Source organism: Callithrix jacchus, chromosome 5 (assembly GCF_049354715.1).
Source record: "Callithrix jacchus isolate 240 chromosome 5, calJac240_pri, whole genome shotgun sequence".
NCBI lineage: Eukaryota > Metazoa > Chordata > Mammalia > Primates > Cebidae > Callithrix > Callithrix jacchus.
In genome coordinates, this window is record NC_133506.1 from 92,381,658 (window position 1) to 92,405,655 (window position 23,998).

The 23,998-nt window shown below is 40.0% G+C and overlaps 2 protein-coding genes across 21 annotated transcripts in view; one reads left to right on the plus strand and one right to left on the minus strand.

Moving 5' to 3' along the window:
- LOC103793320 (guanine nucleotide-binding protein G(i) subunit alpha-2-like) overlaps positions 1-23,998 on the minus strand; it is a 154,682-nt gene that overhangs the window by 81,004 nt on the left and 49,680 nt on the right. For 5 of the 20 annotated variants that reach the window (XR_013535688.1, XR_013535683.1, XR_013535682.1 and 2 more), the window contains one exon: positions 1-15,382. This exon is cut by the window's left edge and continues 13,411 nt beyond it. The exons of the other annotated variants lie outside the window; for them this stretch is intronic. Coding sequence is in view for 2 of the 5 variants with exons in the window: in XM_078373628.1 (XP_078229754.1) it covers positions 15,203-15,382 (180 nt within the window). In the remaining 3 variants the exon portion in view is untranslated. The remainder of the gene's footprint in view (positions 15,383-23,998) is intronic. 20 annotated transcript variants of the gene reach the window in all.
- Positions 6,816-16,496, plus strand: KRT20 (keratin 20). The gene is made up of 8 exons (XM_008997538.5): positions 6,816-7,255; positions 9,671-9,753; positions 11,552-11,708; positions 12,026-12,187; positions 12,363-12,488; positions 13,917-14,137; positions 14,840-14,877; positions 15,660-16,496. The coding sequence occupies exons 1-8, from the start codon at positions 6,848-6,850 to the stop codon at positions 15,755-15,757; spliced, it is 1,293 nt and encodes a 430-aa protein (XP_008995786.3). The 5' UTR covers positions 6,816-6,847; the 3' UTR covers positions 15,758-16,496.

Genomic DNA, 23,998 nt, shown 5'->3' on the forward strand with positions numbered 1-23,998 from the left:
TTATCTTTTTTTTTTTTTTTTTGAGAGAGTCTGGGCTGCCGTGGTGCAATCTCAGCTCACTGCAACCGCCACCTCCTTGGTTCAAGCGACCCTCCTGCCTCAGCTTCCCAAATAGCTGGAATCACAGGCACCCACCACAATGCCCAGCTGATTTTTGTAATTTTAGTAGAGACAGGGTTTCACCATGTTGGCCAGGCTGGTCTCGAACTCATGGCCTCAAGTGATGTACCCGCTTCAGCCTCCCAAAGTGCTGGGATTGCAGGTGTAAGCCACCACGCCCAGCTAATTTATCCATTTTTAACTGTTGCAGAGTATCCCACTGTATGAACATATATCAATGCATTTATTCATTCTACTATTAGCATTTGAGCTGTTTCCAGTTTTCTGTTTCTTGTGTGTGTGTATGTTAGTACGTGTGTGTGTGTTAATATGAACAATGCTTCTGTGAATATTCTTGCACATGTCTACTGGTCAATATTTACAAGAGTTTCTCTGAAGTGTATACCTAGGAATGGTTTGCTGAGTGATGGCTATGTGAATGCTTAACCTTCTAAGATAATGTCAAACTACTTTACAAGTTGATTGTACCTATTTATACACCTAACATCAATGGATGAGAATTCCCCTCAGCCAGACTTGCTAGTATCCAACTTTTTAACTTTTTCCAATTGGCAGGTATGGAATGGGCCATTCAGCTCTCTTCTTTTCTGCAAATCTATTCATATTTTGTCCACTTTCTCACTGGGATGTTTTTCTTTTTCTTATTGATTTGTAGGGCTTCTTTCCGTATTCTGGAAACTGATTTCTTGTCAGTTACATGATTTCTAAATATCTGCTCCCTGTTAGCTTTTTCCATTATAATTATGGTATAGTTTAATAAATAAAAATTGCTAAATCAGTATCAATTTTGTACTTCATAGTTTTCGCTTTTTGTGTCTTGTTTCAAAATACTCCTTTACTCTAATTCCTGGAGGTATTATTCTCTTTTCTTCTAAATGTTGTATGGTTTTTAACTTTTCACATTTATATCTTTAATGCACCTGGAATTCATTTGTGTATATTTTATGTAAGTTTTGCCTCAGACAGTACAATTTCCATTTGTTAAATATGGGATACTCTGTTTCTTTTCACATTGATTTGTAATGCCAAAGCAATACAAAATTTCCACATACAACAGATCTGTTTCTGAGCTCTTCATGCTAATTCACTGGTTTTCAGATAAATGCAGGAGCCATCATGTGAAAGGCAAAACCATACAATTAGAAAACATAGTATGCATGTTTTCTTTTTCTTCGACTTTTATTTGAAGTTCAGGGGTACACGTGCAGGATGTGCAGGTTAGTTACACAGGTAAACGTGGGCCCTGGTGGTTTACTGCACAGATCCTCCCGTCACCCAGGTATTAAGCCCAGCGTCCATTAACTATTCTTCCTGAAGCTTTCCCCCCAACCACAGGTGCCCAGTGTGTGTTGTTCCCCACCATGTGTCCATGTGTGGAAAATATAATATGTATTCTTAACCTGTCAATGTCTGAATTTAATCTGTACATTTGCTGTTTTCCTGAACAGCCATGTGCTTTAGAACAATTTAACTTCATTCATCCCCTTCCAGCCCTCATCTACCTTAATTCCATATTGCTTTTTCTTCTCAATAGATATATTATTTTATAGCCAATATTTGTCTTTACATTTGCATTTGGTCACATGCTTAGCACCTTATTTGTTCATTATTCTCATTCTTTTTTGCATCTCAGAACGTTCATCTGGAATCATCTTCCTTCTGCTTAAAATACATTCTTTCATGTCCCTACAAAGGACACGAACTCATCATTTTTGATTGCTGCATATGAGAACATCATTCTCAGCAAACTGACACAAGAACAGAAAATGAAATACCGCATATTCTCACTCATAGGCGAGTGATGAACAATGAGAACACATGGACACAGGGAAGGGAGCACTACACACTGGGATCTATTCAGGGGAACAGGGGAGGGGCAGCAGGGTAGGGGGAGCTGGGGAGGGATAGCCTGGGGAGAAATGCCAAATGTGGGTGAAGGGGAGGAAGGCAGCAAAACACACTGCCATGTGTGTACCTATGCAACTATCTTGCATGTTCTGCACATGTACCCCAAAACCTAAAATGCAATAAAAAATTAAAATAAAATAAAATAAAATACATTCTTTCAGATTGCTCTTAGTGAAGACTTAGAGCTCTTAGTGAAAACTGATGGCAAGTTCAGTTTTTCTAATCTTGACAATGGCTTTGTTTTACCCTCCTTCAAAGATAATGTTACCGAGTCAGAAAATTCTGGAATGGCAGTTATTTCCTCCCAGCACATTTAAGATTCTATTCCATTTCCGGTGTCCATTGTTGCTGTTGAGGAGTCAGCCTTCAGTCTAGCCACCATTCTTTTGTTGGTGATTTCTTTGTATCTGCTTCTAACATTTTATTATCTGGTTTTCTGCCTCAATGTGAGTAGTTGTGATTTATTTGTACTCCTTTTGTCTGGAATTCATTAGATCTCCTTAACCTGAAAACTTGGGGTTTCTTTTTTTTTAAACAATTCTAGAAACTTCTCACTTTTTATTTTGTTGAATGTTTTCTTATTCTCTCCTGTCTTCTCTGGTACTCTGACGGGACATATTTAAACCTTCTAACTCCAGCCTTCATGCCTCTTGACTTCCTCCTTCATCATTTAGCTGCGTTCCAGAAAATTTCCTCAAAGCTACATTTTTGTTCAATAATCCTGGCTTAACCTGTTCTTGAACCCATCCACTGAACTTGTCATTTTAATGGCATTATTTATTTCTTCTGGTTTGTATTTCAGATCTGCTTGGTACTTGCTCCAATTTTCAAGTTTATTTTTTTTCTAAAACAATTTAGATTTATATTCTTCATCCAATCATTCTAAAGCCACTATGAGACAATATATAAATCCACTCAACTCATCAAAACACAGTTGAGAATTACCAAATAAGTACCAACAAAAAACTAAATATGCCAGATTGTGCAGAATACAATGATGTAAGTTCACTATACATGAACCTCCTCGTACCCTTCTCCTTGCTTCAACAAATAACTCACGGCCACATTTTCTTCATCTGTACTCCGCCCTCCTTCTCCCTGTCTGAACTAGACACCGCTCCAGAGACTGCAGGTTCTTTGCCTACCATATGCAACTGCAATAGTTTATTCATGGTAGAAAAAAGAAAAAGTTGAAAGTCTTCTGAAAACCGTAGTGCTTATAATAGCTTTCCCAACTACTGGCCTTATATAGTATTAATCATTAACGCTCTCAGTAGAGTGTCTCAGAGGTCAAAATGTACCTCCTACTAGCTACAAGGAAGTTGGGATCTAATAAGTATTTATTTACAGATGCAGTCACCCAAGAGCCTGAAATATCAGGGGCTCTACATCTGTGTATGAACAAGGGTCAACGGATCTTTTTTTTTTTTTTTTTTTTTTTTTTGAGACAGAGTTTCGCTCTTGTTACCCAGGCTGGAGTGCAATGGCGCAATCTCGGCTCACCGCAACCTCCGCCTCTTGGGTTCAAGCAATTCTCCTGCCTCAGCCTCCTGAGTAGCTGGGATTACAGGCACGCGCCACCATGCCCAGCTAATTTTTTGTATTTTTAATAGAGACGGGGTTTCACCATGTTGACCAGGATGGTCTCGATCTCTTGACCTCGTGATCCACCCGCCTTGAACTCCCAAAGTGCTGGGATTACAGGCGTGAGCCACCGCGCCCGGCCCAATAGGATCTTTATTCAGTCTTTGAGATATAACTCAGAAAAACGAATTACTGTGAAAAGCTCACTTGATTTCCTGTGCTCACATTGTAAGATCAAATAATCTACCAAAGTACAAAATTCAGTGGCATAGAGAAGCCAGTAAATTCTCCTGCCCTTACATAAACAGGTGGGGGGCTTTCCAGTAGAAATTTTTCTACTCCAATAAATTAGTAGATTGGATGACTAAATAATGCATATATATGACTATATAGTAACTCTATTGTATCATATTTTAGTTTAAATCTAAAACCTCAAAAACTTATCAAAACTAGCCAAAAATTTGTGGAATAAGACATAGACAAAGTTATTTCTCAAAAAAAAAATTGCCTGGGCACAGGGGCTCACACCTGTAATCCCAACATTTTAGGAGGCTGGGAGAGGGGATCACTTGAGCCCAGTAGTTTGAGTCCAGCCTGGGCAATATAGTGAGACCCTGCTTCTACCAAAAGAGAGAGAGAGAGAGAGAAATTACCTAGGCATGGTATGCATGCCTGTAGTCCCAGCTACTTGGGAGGCTGAAGCAGGAGGATCAGTTGAGCCTGCAGTGAGCTGTGATTGTATCACTGCTCTCCAGCCTTGGTAACACAGTAAGACCCTGTCTCAAAATAAAAATAAAAGTGAAAATAATTAAAAATGGGATTTTTAACTCTTTGATATAAACATAACTAGGTCCAGCCATTAGAAGGAATTGTGCTAAAAAGAACAAAAATCATCATGTTTAACAACTACATTTGTGTTCTTTTCTAATTCTAAAGCTGACTATTGGCCGGGTGTGGTGGCTCACACATGTAATCCCAGCACTTTGGGAGGCCGAGGCAGTCGGATTGCCTGAGGTCAGGAGTTTGAGATCAGTCTGGCCAACATGGTGAAACCCCATCTCTACTAAAATAAATACAAAAAATTGGGTGTGGTGTACCTGTAATCCCAGCTATTCGGGATGCTGAGGCAGGTGAATTGCTTGAACCGGGGAGGTGGAGGTTGCAGTGAGCCGAGATCACACCACTGCACTCCAGCCTCCAGCTGGGGCGACAGAGTGAGACTCAATATAAAAAAAAAATGATTGATTTAATAATGCTTCTACACATCTTGATCATGTGTTAGCATATGAAACTGTTATCAGAAACCAACTTTCTGTAAAACTTGTGTAATTTAAATAGCATACTTTTCCAATGAGTTCAAACACCCTCCTCCTACCCGATTAATCAACACCAGATACAATTCATTTTCTGAATATATGCATAAAGAACACAGTTCACGTGTTTATAAAAAGTTCTTCTTTACTACAGATTTTAGTTGCGACATCTATTAACAAAGTAATTTATAACGCTAATAAGTTAGCAAGGTCTGCTTGCCACCAGTTCAGTCACTGGTGGTGAGCACTCAGTATTGGCTGATGAACACACGAATGGATAAAAATATAAGAGCTGTCCACACATATACCATACAATACATAAAAGTAGTTTCCGTTTTATCTCAATTTTTATTTCCGTGATATAACTCAGATAAAATCAAACACAATGTACTCTTTTGAAGTATACTGTTTATAAGAGAGAAATAGTATGAGCTGAACTTATTTTGGAAGAAAGTTGTGTGTAAAAGAAATTTTAAAAGTAAAAAAGCCACTGGTATCTAAAAACTCAAAAACCAATTTAAGTAACTGGCTTTCCAAACAACAGCAACAACAAATAATCCACTAAAACAAAACAAGCAAATTACAATTTGTTGTGTGTTTACTTGCTTGCTTGCTTTAATCATACACAAATCCCAACTCCATTAAAGTACCAGGATGACAATTAGTTTTTAGTGACTTTTTTCAACCCTTCTACTTAACTTGATTAAGGATGTGATTTAAATGCTTCATGGGAGGTGTGAATTCTCAGCCAGGGGGTTTGAATGAAGGGGAGCAAGTGAATCAGGCGTTTATTGGGTGCTTACAATCAGATGCCCCCTGGTGAGATCATCCCCATGTGTCTGGAGGTCCACATGCAAGCAACTGCCTCCAGCCCAACCCTGGAAGCTGAGGGGAGTCCCAAGGCCCCGCCTGCCCCCCTGCCTGTACATACAGCCACTTGTGGGGTGATTGTGGAGACATGCAAGGAAGATCAGGCATCCGCTGAAGCTTCTGCAACTGAAATCCACTAGGGATTCTAGAATGAGCACTTGTGAGTAGCTTCAGGATGGACTGCATGAGTCTCTCTCACGGTGGGTGTTACGCTGGCCTTATTCTAAGGAGGAGACCCGTCCTTGTACCATGCCAGATGCAAAGCACTGTGTGATTTATTCTAAGTGTCTTGGTAACAGGACTTGAAGCCAGGCAGTGACTGGAAACCTAAAATGCATTACTTAATCACAGAACATTAAAAATAGAAAGAAAATAACCTCCCAAATCGTCTAGTCCACTACTCTCCTAAATTCATGTAATTCACATCCCCAAGCTACATCTCCAAATGTATAATGGTTTCATTCCTGGTTTAGGTATTCAAAGTTTTGTGTTTGTACAAAGTATTTTAGTAGTCTTATAAAATAAGATGTCCAAACCAGAATAAACTTAAAAGCCAAAAACAACTGAAGCACAAAACATCAGTTCTGAAGAGCACCTCCTCAATACAAATAAACCATTGTCCTTCATCACCAGTGTGACTTTCAGTTATGTAGACACATCTGTCTTTTTAGATACCTAAATTATACATGAGGATTGTAAATATTCTTTATGTATCGGTTAGGATAAAGAAAACCTGCCAAGGCAGGTGCATGGGCTAAAAGAATACGTCTCCCTGTTTTTCTGCTTCCTTTTGTTACCACTGTTTAATTTTTTTAAAAAAGTCTCCCTTGAGAAAAGCCTCCAAGAAATGCCTCTAGTGGTATTTTCTGGAATTGAATTAAACATATTAACATATTGCTATACAAAGGGTGGAGGTGTGGAAGCAAGGCAAAGTGGACTGTGGTGCCAATCCTAGTGACGTGTCAGCAGAGGAGTTTCTTGCCTGTGGACTTCATAAAAGGCTAGCTCAACACCCTCCACGAGACAGACTCTGCCCCAACCATCCTGAAGCTATGTGCTCCCACCCGGTAACACCAAAGGATGTCAGCCGCAGAGGCTTCTGCCGAACCCTGAGTTCCCCCTTGCAGAGCTCTGCAGTCAGCCTGCAGCACCTCAGGATAGCGCCCAGCGTTTATGGGGGTGCTGGAGGCTGGGGCACCCGCATCTCCACCACCTCCAGACACATGGTGAGCTATGGGAGCCATCTCATCGGCAGCGGGGACCTGTTTGTTGGCAATGAGAAAATGACCATGCAGAACCTAAATGACCGTCTAGCAAGTTACCTAGAGAAGGTGCGGGCCCTGGAGCAGTCCAACTCCAAGCTTGAAGTGCAGATCAAGCAGTGGCACCAAACCAACGCCCCGAGTGGTGGTCGTGACTACAGTGCGTATTACAGACAGATTGAAGAGCTTCGAAATCAGGTGAGAGACGGCACCTGTGTTTCCTAATCTGTGTTTAGTTGCAAGATAAACCAAGAGGCTGTCTACGTTAGGTAGGTCCAAATGGACATTGTACAGCAAATTAGGCTACAAAGTTACATCTATAAAAATGCTCTCATCTACCTTTAGTGCTGGAGTACCTAACAGTATAATAGGATGACTTTAAATCATACTATTTTTAACGTTTAATATAATTACATACAAAATATGAACATTTTATCCTCCAGTCTTACAGTCTGTATCCTTGTCACAGCTTACCACATCAGGGCTAAATGTATAGTGAACCATCTTTCTGAAAAGAGCTAAAAATTAATGATGTGGTAAATCTTAGTTTTCACCGAGTCCTCACCAAGTTTTGAAACCCCAGTCAATTCAGAGACTTTTCTACTTTTATTTAAGTAAATGTTACAAGATGACTATTAGAATACTGTGCTGCAGATTTAAATAGCAAAGTGACTCAGGGTAGAAACAGCAGCGCAGGAATATGGTTTTAACGATGCCTGGGTTTTTAAATGCCCTGTTATTAACATGATCATCATCACCAAGCAGTTCAGAAAGTACTTCTACAGTAATAAAAGGTTCTATTGCCCCAATACACATTTATTGCAATCATATCACAACCTCATCCTATGTCATCAAGAAAAGGTGGAGCTCCGTATTTTACCAGTTGCATGGAATAAAAGCAGAAGACTTTGCTCCTAATTGAAGATTTCAGATATGACACAGAGCACTCGCTTCAAATTAAAGTTCTTATATAATCCAAAAAATGTTCATTTTCATTTCTATGTTAAGATTCATACTCCTTTACAGCAAAGCCCACTTACTTATCAGCAAGCTTTTTTTCTTGAATTGTACTAAATGTCAGTGCAATTTGATTCAGACTCTATGGGGAGTTGCTTTGGAATTTTAGAAACTATGGGCATGTGAAGCAATGGTAATTAAATTGCCCTTACGGAATAAAGTTCATCCTTCTCAGGCTCTCACTAAAAACGTTCGAACCGCACCTGTCTTGTGTTTCTGACTCTACTTTGGCTCATCTCAAATACTCAGGCACAGGCCACCCATCCCATTGAGCTGGACAGTCGCAATAATAGGAAGGCAGCCCTCTCCAAAACTGAATCCACTGAAAGAGAAAAAGTCATTTAACATCTTCTGCACCTAGATTTTTTATCTATATGCGTCCATCATAGGACAAGTGTTCTTTCTTATTTTTTCTGAGATGCAATCTCGCTCTGTTGCCGAGGCTGGAGTACAGTGGTGCTATCTGTGCTCACTGCAGTCTCCACCTCCTGGGTTCCAGCAATCCTCCTGCCTCAGTCTCCCAAGTAGCCGGGCCTACAGGCATGCACCACCACACCCAGCTGATTTTTGTATTCTTAGTAGAGACAGAGTTTCACCATATTGGTCAGGCTGGTCTCGATCTCTTGGCCTTGTGATACACCCGCCTCGGCCTCCCAAAATGCTGGTATTACAGATGTGAGCCACCGTGGCCAGCCTAACAAGTGTTCTTTCTTTCGGCCAATACTGAATGAACACTAACTAGGCGCTGGGTACCATGCTGGGCACTGGGGAATATTATGGTGGACACAATGTGATTCATGATGAAACAGGGATAGAGGGAACCCGCACACAGAGGGATAATGAGAGCACAGGCAGATCATCTGTGAAGAGAGCATTTGTGAAGCATTTGAGAGCATCTGTGAAGGCTTCTTTGAAGCAATGTTGTTGAACCTGAGACATGAGGGAAGAATGGGAGTTCACCAGGCAAGAGTGGCTAATAGAAATGTTCTAAGCAGAAACACCAAAGGCAAGGCACTCAATAAGTTCTGATGATCAAAGGTGAGTTAAATTCTCCTTCCGTAAAATCACAAGAAAGCAGAGCAAACTCTGGGGTCTAGAGTTGCATTTTATGACTCTATTACGTTAAATACCAATGTCATGATTTTTCTATCTGTTTTCATGTAGAAATACTCAAAATGAACATCAGTTTTTACGTAATAGTCACTGTAGCTGAGGATAAACTCAATCTTTATAAAATCCTATCCAGCTGAAAATGTCATTCTTGGCCGGGCGCTGTGGCTCACGCCTGTAGTCTCAGCACTTTGGGAGGCCGAGGCGGGCGGATGACCTGAGGTCAGGAGTTCGAGACCAGCCTGTCTTTAGTAGGGACAGTCCTATCTCTATTATAAATGCAAAAATTAGCCGGGCGTGGTGACGGACGCCTCTAATCCCAGCTACTAGGGAGACTGAGGCAGGAGAATCGCTTGAACCCAGGAGGTGGAGGTTGCAGTGAGCCGAGATTGCACCATTGCACTCCAGCCTGGATGACAGAGTGAGACTCCATCTCAAAAAAAAAAGAAAAAAAGAAAATGTCATTCTTTCTCATGTATTTTCCAGATTAAGGATGCTCAGCTGAAAAACGCTCGGTGTATCCTGCAAATTGATAATGCTAAACTGGCTGCTGAGGACTTCAGACTGAAGTAGGTTCCCTAACATGTGGCAAACACTTATGAACAAGAATTCCTTTAGTAGTCTTTCCGTATCATTGTTGGAAAGTAGTCTTTCCGTATCATTCTGTTCAATGTTTCCAGAATCTTGATGCCTAAAGGAGGTTAGAAGCTACGTGCTAGAAGCTAGCCCAGCTCTCAGGTTTGGACTTCTCTCTCTCTTGATCCCCCAGCATGTAACTGAACACTTCCAGTAACTTCTATTCTCCTTGGTCATTACTAGTTGCTAAAATGTTTTTTTAGTAACTTGGCATCTGCCTTTTAACCCAGTATACCTAATTCTGCCCTTTGGAGTAATAACAAAGCAATTTACAATTCTCCTTCTGCCTAAGTGCCTTTCTGTTGTCTAAAGAGAGCCTATGTCTATGCTTGGTGATTCTCCAAGTAATTCTTCGTGTTCATTCAAGTGTCTGCAAGTGTATGACCCACATTCCAGGGGTGACACAATGGTCTGGCCAACCAAAGAATCAGGACCAACCTATGATAATTAGCTGGGTGTGGTGGCACATGTCTGTAATTCCAGCTACTCGGGAGGCTGAGGCAGGAGAATCGCTGGAACCTGGGAGGTGGAGGTTGCAGTGAGCTGAGATGGTACCATTGCACTCCAGCCTGGGCAACAGAGTGAGACCTTGTCTCAAAAAAGAAAAAAAAAAAAGTTCACTTTCATTGTAGTCATCATACCACGTGTGACCAGAGCTGTTCCTTGAAAACAGCTTCCACTCTAGGGTCTCTTCATCCTGAATTTGTACAATGCGTTAACCCAAAAAGCCCTCTGTGGTTAGAAGGTTAGCCTTTTAATGCTCCAAGGGATTAACAAGGAGGAAATAGGAAATCAAATCCAAAGATGAAGCAGTAAAGGTACATTAGTTCCCATTTTACCTAGCACTGAGTGTCCCATTGCATTGTCATTTTTTAAAGTTGGAAATTTTAGGAAATTGGGCAGGGCATGGTGGCTAATGCCTATAATCCCAGCACTTTGAGAGGCTGAGGCGGGTGACTCTCTTGAGTCCTGGAGTTTGAGAACCGTTTGGGCAATGTGATGAAACCCCGTCTCTACACAAAAATACCAAAAAAAATAGCTTGGCATGGTGTCATTTGCCTGTGATCCCAGGTACTTGGGAGGCTGAAGTGAGAGGACTGCTTTAGCCTGGGAGGTTGAGGCTGCAGTGAGCCAGGATTGTGCCATTGTACTCCAGCCTGGGTGACAGAGTGGGACCCTGTCTCAAATATACATATATCTACATACACACACACACACACACACACACACACACAGAGAGAGAGAGAGAGAGAGAGAGAGAGAGAGAGAGAGAATGTGTGCTTATGTAAGATTCTAGAGGAGGATGTAGAACTGTTTGAGATAATTCACTTTGAATGCCTCTGTTTACAAAGTAATAAAAATAAATTGATCATGTACATTATTAAGTAAAACTAACCATTATTTAATATCAATATTAAGAACCCTTTGCCAACACAATAATTAACACAATTTAATTTCTTATAAAATATATTCTAAAATTTAGAAATGTTCAAAACTATTTCAGATTGCCTTTTTACCAGTCACTCCAAATCACAGATTATATTCTTGAGCAAATTGTCTGACTCCTAGGTTCTCATGTACAATTCATGAATGTATAAAGAGGGATGTTATAAAATATTGAAATTAATCTCCTCATAAGCCACATAAAAAATCTATCTCATTATATTAGATTCTGTCTCCTATAATGGCTTTAGAAGGACGAGTTATCTCTGTATACTAATTAATTCACAGGTTTGAGACTGAGAGGGGCATACGCCTAACAGTGGAAGTCGATCTCCAAGGCCTGAGTAAGGTCATTGATGATCTAACCCTACAAAAAACAGATTTGGAGGTTCAAATTGAAGAACTGAATAGAGACCTAGCTCTCCTCAAAAAAGAGCATCAGGAGGTGAGAAAATATTCAGAAGTCGTATCGGAAATGATGGAATGATTCTATATAGTAACAATAACAGGAGGAGGGAGAGTTGGTGGTGGTGGTGACAGCGATCACGGCAATGACAACAGTGACATAAGCCCTAACTTCTTTTCATAATGTTGTTATCAGTTAAATGACTTAGAGCAGTACCTGGACCAAAATTTATCATTTTCTTTCTTTTTCACTCATTCACAATGAAAGAGGACATGAGACTTCCTACGTCTTTTCTGCCCAGACTTATCCGAAAACGTGCTTCAGACTAAAATCAACCAGGATTTTCACTTTCATAGGAAGTCGATAGCCTACACAGGCATCTGGGCAACACTGTCAACGTGGAGGTTGATGCTGCTCCAGGTCGGAACCTTGGTGCCATCATGAATGAAATGAGGCAGAAGTATGAAGACATGGCCCAGAAGAACCTTCAAGAGGCCAAAGAACACTTTGAGAGACAGGTAACAGTACAAGAGACAGCTAACAGTAAAGTGTGAGTAAATGTGTAGAAGCTTTCCTCCCAAAAGAGAGAACTCATTTTATTTTTCATTTGTTCATTCTTACTTTCTCTTTCTGTCTTTCCTTTCTTTCTTATTTTCATCCTTGATTTTTTTTTTTTCACTCTTGGCACTTTAGACTATAGTTCTGCAGCAACAGGTCACAGTGAACACTGAAGAATTCAAAAGAGCTGAGGTTCAACTAACGGAGCTGAGACGCACCTTCCAGAGCCTAGAGATAGAACTCCAGTCCTATCTCAGCACGGTAAACATCTAACTTCTCTTTCTCAATCCAGTATGTGTTTACCAAGGTTCTCTGTTAGGAACTCTAGAAATGCAAATCTATTAGAAATAACCCGTCCCCTTGCAGAGCCAGCAGGGAAACAGGCCGAATAACTGATTATAATTAAAGGACAGAGAGAAATCAAGGAAAGGGCAATGTACTGTGTGAATGCAGAAGAAAGAGTCAATCTGGAAGATTCCACAGGGAAAGTGGCATTTAAACCAGTTCTTTTTCTGTAACTGTTAAGTTCAGGGGTGCATGTGCAGGTATACTATATAGTTAAACTTGTTTCGTGGGGGTTTGTTGCACAGGTTATTACATCACTCAGGTATTAAGCCTAATACGCATCAGTTATTCTTCCTGATCCTCTCCCTCCTTCCATTCTCCACCCTGTTAGGTCCCCGTGTCTGCTATTCCCCTCTATGTGTCCATTATACCAGATCTTAAAACTTAAGATAAAATTTTAAGCTGGAGAATGGACTAGAGAATTCCAGGCAAAGCAAATCAGCCAGCCCATGAGACATTACTTTGGTGACCAGAATCCCTCAAACCACAGTGGCCTACAGCCACAATACTCCAGCCATTGTGACATTTCTTCTCCAGGGGTAAGGCTAAAGGGGTAGACCCTACCTGGGACTTGCCAGTGTCCTGGCAGAAAGAAGAGAGTAATGATTGGGCCACTTGATAGCTCTTAAAGCTTCTCCTTAGAAAAGGCATTTGTCCTTTGGGAGGCCAAGGCAGGAGGATCACTTGAGGTCAGGAGTTTAAGACCAGCCTGGTCAGTATGGTGAAACCCTGTCTCTACTAAAGACACAAAAATTAACTGGGCATGGTGGCATGCGCCTGTAATCCCAGCTACTTGGGAGGGTGAGGCAGTAGAATCGCTTGAACCCAGGAGGTGGAGATTGCAGTGAGCCGAGATCACACCACTGCACTCCAGCTTGGGCGACAGAGCAAGACTCTGTGTCAAAAAAAAAGAAAAGGCATTTGCCAGCTTCATCTGCATTTTATTAGCCAAAGTCACATGACCCAGCCAGCTGTCAATGGATTAAAGGAGTCTAATCCTGCAATTGAGAAATGCCACAGATCACATGGCCAAGTCTGATGAAGGAATGAGAGGTAAAACATCTTCACATGGTGGGGAAAGCAAATATTGAGAACAAACTACAATGTCCCTCACTGAGAGAACAGTGGGTGCAAAGCTACAAGCAAAGAAAAACCCCAAGAGCTAATGATCCTAGCTGGCTGGCTGAGGTTGCCTAGTTGGGAAGAGTGGGAGATGGAGCTAGAAATACACACCATGCCCACAGTGACGAGCTGCAGAAACCCTTCTGAAAAGAAATGAAAATTGACCCATCTCTTGAATCAAGTCCTTAGATAAGAAATGCCCTATTTTTCTTGTGCTCATAGAAAGAGTCTTTGGAGCATACCCTAGAGGAGACCAAAGCGCATTACAGCATCCAGTTAGCCAACCTCCAGTTGCTGTTGAGCTCTCTGGAAGCCCAACTGATGCAGATTCGGAGTGACACAGAACGCCAGAACAACGAATACCATATCCTTCTTGACATAAAGACTCGGCTTGAGCAGGAAATTGCTACCTACCGCCGCCTTCTGGAAGGAGGAGATGTAAAGTAAGGCTCTTAGAATCAAGAAATAGGTGTCAATGTCTGTATGTACTCCTATTTTAATGTCGCTGTCACTCATTACCCAGCACCAATGCAATCCCCAGGACAGAAGCAATTATACTCACACACCTCACCAACAACAACAAAACAAAAGTATACCGAAAAGTACACACACACCCAGACTATCAAATACAGCCTTGAGATCATGTGGCAGGACTGAGTTAGAAGATAATTCTCCAAATGACAGAGGTTATGCTGATACTAATTTTTATCATTAATATATAATTGAAAGCACAATAACTTTTTGGTAATTCAAATTGAGAGCTCATGAATTAGACAATAAGCTGCCGAGGTCTATGGGAGTCACTTTGGGAATCAATGTGGCGGCAGCAACTGTCTTCAGATACCATACCTCAGAATATCAACAAGAGAACACAAGATTTGAACTTCCATTGTATTTTTGTTATTTTAATTAGAGGAACTCCTCAGTATATAATAAACTGGTCAGTTTTAAAGCTATTTATTTTTCAAGTTTAAAACACTCAAGTTTGCAATGACAAGGAATGTAAAGGTAAATAAATATGAAAGCACATTCACTTGGATTTTACTTTGAAATATGAAAGGAGTGCATTCCATTTTCAGAACAGCAATAACGCTTTTTTTCTGTTTATTTTTTCTTCTTTCAAATTAAAAAAAAAAAAAAAACAGAACTACGGAGTATCAGTTAAGCATCCAGAAAGAGAAAGGTAAGTTCTAAATTTTTTCACATTTTCTATGACACTCAGCTGCTTTCTATTGACTACCTGCCACTGATAAAAAAGTAAAGTAAGGCTGTTTTAGTCTGTTTTCTGATGCTGTAACAGAATACCTGGGACTGGATAATTTACAAACAGTAGAAGGTTACTTGGCTCACAGTTCTGGAGGCCAGAAAGCCCATTATCAAGGTGCCATCATCTGGTGAGGCACATTAATCCATCCACAAGGACAGAGTCTTCATTATCTAATCAACTCTTACTAGGCCCCACCTCCCAACACTGTTACACTGGGGATCGAGTTTTCTACACATGAACTCTAGGGAACACATTCAAACCATAGCAGAGGCCAATTCTCAAGAGAGCAAATATGACACCAGGATTCTAAAATTCTTGTACATGGTGTAAAGAAACCCCCATGTGGGAACTTGGGCACATTCTTCAGAACGGGGTGATTTTCTTGGCCCGTGCTATTGTTATCTTGAGACATCCTGAGATCCTGAAAAGGAAAAATAAGACAAAATTTGAATTCCTCTTAAATTCAAGATCATTTATTTCTGTTTAGGGGTAGGAAGAGTAGGATATTTTTAAATTTGGGGAGAAGCACATTTTCTACATCTCTTTATAAAATGGACTTAAGAGTATTTGATAAAGAGGATGGCTTTAGCATGTTCTTCTCAAAGAAGGAAATAAGTAAAAAGAATAATAAAGTTGGATATTATAAATCAGCAAAGTCATGTGCCTGAATTAACATTTAATGTTTAATATGAATTCAGATACAAAGAAAACCAGGAAGATTAAGACAGTCGTGCAAGAAGTAGTGGATGGGAAGGTTGTGTCATCTGAAGTCAGAGAAGTGGAAGAAAATATCTAAACAGCTACCAGAAGAAGATGCTGCAGAGGTTCTGAAAGAAATTTGGCTATAATCGTATCTTTGCTCCCTGGAAGAAAGCACTATTAATACTTTGCAATGATTCAAAGGGGTGGGGTGGGGGGAAATCCTATTTATCAAACTCTGTAATTGAATATAAATGTTTTACTCAGAGGAGCTGCAAATTGCCTGCAAAAATGAAATCTAATGCACAGTAGAATATTTAAAACATCTTTACTGCTATCTTTATCATGAACCACATCAATCACAAGCTACAGACCACCTAACATCAATTTGTACGTAATGTTCCTGAAAATTGAAGCACGTTTCAATTATACTAAACCTCACAAAGTTTAGTATAATTTTTTGCAAGTTTATACTAAACTTTGTAAATTGCAAATAAAACTCTTCCTAATTTTTTCCTGTTTCTGAATTGTAAAACCCCCTTTGGGAGTCCCTGGTTTTTTACTGAGCCAATTTCTTGGTTAATCTCACTGAATTTTCAGCACCAGTACAACTCTACAACCTTCGAGCTATATCTGCTTTCCCATTGTTTCTACTGCCTTTCAAAACTCAACACAGCTCTTTGAATAATTTGAGAGTCAAATTCAATCACAAATGCTAAGCAGAATAAGAGTGAAGTATACTATACTTAAAATGGAAATAGATTAAAAACATTACTGAAACCCTTCTCAATGCAAAATGTGTCTCCTTTTGATAATAAACTACATATACTATCAGGTGCTCTGTTTATGTGGTGAACATACATTTTTAATGAAATGTCTCCCATTTTTTTTAATAACATCTGCACTGAGATATAATTCACACACCATGAAATTCACCCTTACAATATGTACAACTCAGTGGTCTTTGGTATGCTTATAATGTTTTGCAACCATCACCAATATCTAATTTTGAACATTTCATCACTCCAAAAGGAAATCTTGTAGCTATTAGCAGTTACCCCCATTTCCCTTCCTCCCAGCCCCTAACAACCACTAATCTACTTCCTCTATGGATTTGACTACTCTGGACATTTCATATAAATGGAATCACACAATGTATTCTTTTATACACAAATGTTTATAACAGCACTATTCATAAGCGCCCCAAAGCGAAAACAGGTCAAGTTTCCATCAACTGATAAATGGATAAACAAACTGTACTATATCCACACAATAGAATATTATTTGTCAATAAAAAGGAATGAAGAACTGATACATGCTATAACACAGATGACCCTCAAGAACATGCTAAGTGAAAGAAGCCAAATCCAAAAAAAGCACATTGTATCCTCACCCTTTTCACATTTTAGTGAGCAATCATTGCATATGGATGTTTATAGGAAAAAATCGATGTGCACTAAATTGTTGTATTCTAGTAAACAGATTGAACTTAAAATTTGATATAGAAGTTATAAATAAGTGGGATTGAGTTTGATTATTATATAGAAAATAATTAGGTGATTCATTTAAGAATAATAATATCCACCACTTCTTGAGCACTTACTATGAGCCCCGGTGGCAAACACTTCATGCATTTTTTATTTAATTCTCACAATAATCCTATGAGGTAAAAGCTATTAGCTCGAATCATATGAACTTGCCAATATATGAGAATTTCTTTTTTTTAAGAGTTGGGAATTCTTGAGGATGCAGATGGTACCACTTTGAATTCCTAAGATTTAATATAATATCTAACACACAGCGGGCACTTGATTCATTATTTTGAATTGAGAAAATAAAAAAAAATTTTTTTTTTTCTCCGGGGTTCAAGATCAATGAAAGCACCTTAGTCCAAAGAGGTTAAAAAAGCACCTGAGTGTACATTTGGTGACTAGAAATGCCTCCCTCTTTCCTGGCCCTGCAGGGATGTGAGAATCTCTGGGTTACATGAGTCTGGTGCACTGAGACACAGGGGATGTCCTTCTTTTTTTTTTTTTTTTAAGGGAAAAAGAGAAAAAGAAGGGGAAAAAAAGAAAAAGAGGGAAAAAGGAATATTACTTCATTCCTAAAATGGGTTTCAATAATGGCCGATCAATATTTTGAGTGTTTAAAGTGGTTAATGCATATTTTATGTGTTTAAAATGGAGACCTCTATTGTGTTTAAAGCATTTTTTAAAGCATTTTTAACATATGATAATTTCTGACTTTCAGAAATAGCAATTTTGTATGCTATTATAGAGCATATATAATGGTTCAACCTTATTATATTATCCCCATTTTACAGATGAGGATAATTAAGGACTAATATGAAGACATGAGATAAACACTTTTCCGAAGTCATGCAGTTACCAAGTAGTAGAGCGAGACTGAACCTCGGGGCTGTTTATCTAAAACCATGACACCCTCTTAAGCAACCAATTACATAACAGCAATACATGATTCACAGCAATGTGAAAATGACAATTTCACATTACACTTGCCTATCCTCGGTTATTTTGTTGTTTTCTAATTGTCATTTTCATCAGCCAGACACAACAGCCAATTGTGGCAAATGTCCAGCTTTGCTGGCTAACCTCACATATGCCTTGATTCAGCACAACTTTTGTCAGAAAAGGCATTTTCACCTATTTTCATTGCCTTCGTTTCCAAAGTGAAGAGGTTTCACTCTTTTTTTTGTGTGTGTACTTTAGGTTCTGGGGTATGTGTGCAGATCATGCACTATTGCTGCATAGGTACATACATGGCAAGGTGGTTTGCGGACTCCATCCCCCCAGCACCTATATCTGGAATTTCTCCCCATGTTCTCTCTGCCCAACCTCCCCACCCCCCGCTGCCCCTCCCCTAGCCCCCCCAACAGACCCCAGTGTGTGATGTTCCCCTCCCTGTGTCCATGTGTTATTGTTCAACACCTGCCTATAAGTGAGAACATGCAGTGTTTGATTTTCTGTTCTTGTGTTAGTTTGCTGAGACTGATGGTTTCCAGATTCATCCATGTCCCTACAAAAGACATGAACTCATCGTTTTTTATGGCTGCATGGTATTCCATGGTGTGTATGTGCCATATTTTCCTTGTCCAGTCTATCATCAGTGGACACTTGGGTTAGTTCCAGGTCTCTGCTATTGTAAACAGTGCCACAATGAACATACATGTGCATGTGTCTTTATAATAGAACGATTTATAATCCTTTGGGTATATACCCAGTAATGGGATTGCTGGGTCAAATGGAATTTCTATTTCTAGATCCTTGAGGAATCATCAGACACACTCTTATTCTTTTTTCCTTAATTTTCTTCCAAGTCACGCCAGCTAGTAAATTGCATTTAAAGACGTTAAGAATTTTTGAAAGTGAATTCTTTTTTACCTACTGAGTCACATTCCAGAATGGTCTGAAACTTTGACATGCAAATACCAGACTGTGAATCTGATTAATAAGAAACCTATGCAGATGGATTCGGAACTGATCAGGCCTGACCACTGTCATATGACAATAACGCCACTGTGTTAAAAGAGGTAGCATTGTTATTCTTAATTTAGGATGGTCTTCTTTTAACTACCTGTTAAAAGAGGTAGAATCTTTATTTTTAGGTCAGAAAAATGAAGATTTTTTTCCTCTCGCTTCCTTGGTCTATCTCTAGTTTCTTCCAAGCAATATTTCAAAGAAGTGGGTGAGAGCTTCATACATGTGGACCAGATGGTGGAGTCCCACCTTCAGTTCTACCAGCAGTTACTGTGTGAAAGTGATGCATTAATCTTTGTATCTATCTATGTTTCTTATATGAGCTAAGAACCAGAATGGCATAATCCTATTTCTGACAGGTATACAGATCCAGAGGAGTCTTTATCACACATTAGAATTATCACCAATGTATTTTTTCATTTTATATGAAATCGTCAGTGTGGAAGTGAAGCTATCAAATTCAGAGAGAGCCCCTAGTGGTGAGGTGAGGTTAGGATGGAAATGACTATTTTTTCTGAGCTCTGGAGATTATTTCTACCCCGAATTCTGAATCATCTAAAAAGAATGACATGGAGTGACACAAAATCAAAACATGGCCAATGACCCCTTCAGACACTCTGTTCTCACCCACATGCATCAGAATCAGCCTCAGGTAACTGATTAGACCCCCAAGCAACAATTCCAACTTAAAGCATTAGTAGTCATTTCTATTTTTGAATTCTCCTTCAGACATCTGTTTTCTCTCCCCTAGGCTAATTTCCAATATTCCACTTATCAGGGTATTATTTTATCATCTTCCTGTTTCCTACCACTTTCGAAATTCTCTCCTGCTCTCAAGAACCATTGATCCCTGGAACCCAGAAGTCAACCTCACTCATGCCCCTAGGGTCCTTGTTTAACCCTCATCTCAAAAGCACAGTACATAAAATGTAAGCAACCCAAAATTCTTTCAGTCACTCATAGGAAAGATGTTACAGACCAAGTGGTCTGTGGGTTGAGAAAATGACAGGTCTAACTTAAGGGAAAAAACTCAGGGAGAAAACCCTGCAAAGACCAGGACATGAACCAACCTGACATGAAAAGATGAGTGTATGATTTACTTAACAAAAATCTAAAGATTTGTAAAAACCACAAACATAATTTTCTCTATTTTTAACATTTCCTATCCTCTACAAAAATGGAAGATATAATTTTTTTTTTTTTTTTTTGACATGGAGTCTTGCTCTGTGGCCCAGGCTGGAGTGCCGTGGCGAGATCTTGGCTCACTGAAACCTCTGCCTCCTGGGTTCAAGTGATTCTCCTGCCTCAGCCGTCAGAGTGGCTGGGACTACAGGTGCATGCCACAGCGCCCGGCTAACTTTTTGTATTTTTAGTAGAGATGGGGTTTCACCGTATTAGCCAGTATGGTCTCAATCTTCTGAACTCATGATCTGCCCGCCTCGGCCTCCCAAAGTACTGGGATTACAGGCGTGAGCCACCGCACCCAGCAATATAATTCTTTTGAACAGTTTGCCCTGGCTATGATCATTTTCCTCTGTGCCTCAACTTATGTAATCACTTTGCCAACAAGCCCATGATTGTTTCTTTTTTTTTTTTTAATATATCCCCATTGGGTTATACATTAATGTGGCTGTCAGAGAAAATTATTTTCACTTCTAAAACCTCTAAAGCAGAGTCTTGATTATTTAGCTTAGCCTCCCACTACCAAAAAAAAAAAAAAGCCACTGATGAAGAAATATTTCTCTTTTCAACTTCTGAGGTTGCTCCTCCTTTATAACTGAATTCAGAATAAATCTTGGTCAAAGCATACCAGTAAATTAGGGCACAGTCATTTTCAAATGAAATAAATTTTAAATGACACATTCAAGCACATTAAGATTTAAGTTCTTTCAACTGAGATAATTCGAGGAATGCAGTGATAAAGTTTAGCCAAACACTAGGCTAGGACTCAGGATGAAAAATAAATTAGATGTAGTTCCCACCTAAGAAGATTAGTCTAGGATAATATGTAATATGTATAGAAACATAAACAAATAATATGTAAACATAATTTTTAGAGATTGAGCAAGAGTATTTAAATTTTACCATAGGCATTAGAGTTGGAAAATGTGTGTTTTGGCACAAAATCAATTCCAAGTTCAAAAATACAACTTCATCATATTCCATATTATGTGATCAAATTACTGAGGTACAATTTTGAATCTGGCACATTTCCTGTGCTTCTGTTTTCATTTCTATGGCAGTAAAATGAAATCTCTCTGTCTTGGGGGACATGTGACTGAATAATAGTTAACCCTATTGTCAAGTTCTTGTGTGGGGAGTACAAGTTTAATTTGTGCTTTATAAGCTCTCTGGAGATGTGGCTACAGGTCAAAGCTAAACTGAAAACCACATTTGCCGGCATGTTTAAAGAATTTCATGTGTCCTGTTGTTTCTTTTCTTTTCTTTTCTTTTTTTGAGATGGAGTTTCACTCTTGTGGCCCAGGCTGGAGTGCAGTGATGCCATCTCAGCTCACTACAATCTCAGGATGAAAAATATATTAGACATAGGCCGGGCGCGGTGGCTCACGCCTGTAATCCCAGCACTTTGGGAGGCCTAGGCGGGTGGATCACGAGGTCAAGAGATCGAGACCATCCTGGTCAACATGGTGAAACCCTGTCTCTACTAAAAATACAAAAAAATTAGCTAGGCATGGTGGCATGTGCCTGTAATCCCAGCTACTCAGGAGGCTGAGGCAGGAGAATTGCCTGAACCCAGAAGGCGGAGGTTGCAGTGAGCCGAGATCACGCCATTGCACTCCAGCCTGCGTAACAAGAGCGAAACTCTGTCTCAAAAATAATAATAATAATAAAATAAATAAATAAATTAGACATAATTGCTTCCAATTTCAAGCAATTCTCCTGCTTCAGCCTCCCGAGTAGCTGGGACTACAGGCACCCACCACCATGCTAAGCTAATTTTTGTATTTTTAGTAGAGACAGGGTTTCACCATGTTGGCCAGGCTGGTCTTGAACTCCTGACCTTGTGATCCGCCCACCTCGGCCTCCCAAAGTGTTGAAATTACAGGCATGAGCCACCGCGCCCAGCCCGTGTTGTTTTTTATAAGCCATGAAAAGTCATTCTCTAGGTCTGAGCCCATACACTGAGAAATTCAAGGAGAAAGATTAAAAAAAAAAAAGAGCACCTCCTCGTGGTTGATGTGCAGGGCAGAAGTCTGGTGTCAGGTGTCATAGCTAGGGGATGTCAGAGTATCCTGTGTCCTTTTCATTGTCACTGCCAGCAGCAGGGTTGTGGTATCTATAGAAGGTACTGCAGGTCCGAGTCCTATCTCTGCCACCTCCCAGCTGCATGGGCTTCAATAAATCACTTAACCAGACGCTCAGATTGCGCATGTGTAAAATGGGACAGAAGTATAACCTCAAGCTGAGTGGCTTGAGGTGGCTCATGCCTATATTCCCAGCGCTTTGGGGGGCCAAGGCAGAAGGATCACTTGAAGCCTGAAGTGCAAGACCAGCTTGGGCAATATAACACGACCCCATCTCTATACAAAATTTAAAATTAAAAATAAAAAGTTAGCCAGTGTGGTGGTGCACACCTGTAGTCCTAGATACTTGGGAGGCTGAGGCAGGAGGATGGCTTGAGCTCAGGAATCAAGGTTTCAGAGAGCTCTGATCACACCACTGCACTCCAGCCTGAGCAAGGGCAGCAGAGCAAGACCCTGTCTCAAACAAACAAACAAACAAATAAAAACAGTGCCACCTTAAAAGGTTACCATGAAGGTTAAAACATAATGTCTGTAATTCACCTGACCCAGTGTCCAAAAAATAGTTAAGTGCATAATAATTGATAATTCAAACAAGGACAAGCTCAGTCAAAATGCTTACAACATAGATTTAAGGAATCCTTGGTAAAAAAGAAATCTCCCTATGGGGATAAAATCGCTGGCATTTCCACTGAACAGATTTTCATTCTCTCAAGAAATTAAACCAAATGGATCATGGCTTCTCTCAAGCTGAGAATGACTTAGGTTGCTAGACTCTCCACATCTATAGCAAATGTGTGATTTCTGCAAATTTCTTGCTTAAAACCCCTTTATTTAGAAATCCCACTTGCTTGCTCTTTGTGATGTGTCTAGGTTGGGGATAAATATGTCCCTTCACATTTGTCCTTTATGTAATAATATAAAAGGACAATATATTATAATAATATACAAGTTGTAATTGGATTTCACCATGGGTTCATCATTTGTGCCCCTCGGAAAGTGATTTTTTTTTTTTTTACAAAAAGTCAAAATAATCCTTCCATTTGCCAGAATTGATCCCAGGTATTCCTTATGGAGGTTTGCCATGGACTTCAGGTGTGACCCCTCGACATCTGTCCCCTCATTTCCAGTGAACACTGCTAGTTCTGGCTCAGGACTCTTCACAATGGAAGAACCTCAGCTTCAGAGAGGCTGTAATCAGGAAAATAATACTGGATATGCAGGCGGACAGGAGGCAGCAGTAAACAACAAGGAATCTAGGCTACGGATCTGGAATTCCTGGGAAGTCAGTCTGTACTCTACAAGGGAAAACAAGCGCTAGCCATTGTGAGACTAACCCCAACAAGATAAAGGCCAGAGAAATAAGCATTCTCAGGAGAAAGGGCTCCCAGGGAAGGTGGAGCAGCAGGGGCTGCAGAAGATCCCTCTGCAGGGTGCACCAAGCAAAGACATCTCAGTGCATGTTTCTGGGTATGTGTGTGTGCATGCATGTGTAGTTAGAATGAGAGTAACAGCTGAATGCATCTACATTGTGAATCTACTAACACGACTTTGTAGCTTGCCTTTATATTGATACAT

What these genes read in the sequence shown, in the direction of transcription:
- KRT20 (XM_008997538.5), top strand. Translation starts at nt 6,848, where the DNA reads ATGTGCTCCCACCCGGTAACACCAAAGGATGTCAGCCGCAGAGGCTTC. An exon ending in AAGAACACTTTGAGAGACAG is followed by an intron (nt 12,188 to 12,362) that starts GTAACAGTACAA and finishes TTGGCACTTTAG; the next exon opens with ACTATAGTTCTGCAGCAACA. An exon ending in AAGCATCCAGAAAGAGAAAG is followed by an intron (nt 14,878 to 15,659) that starts GTAAGTTCTAAA and finishes ATATGAATTCAG; the next exon opens with ATACAAAGAAAACCAGGAAG.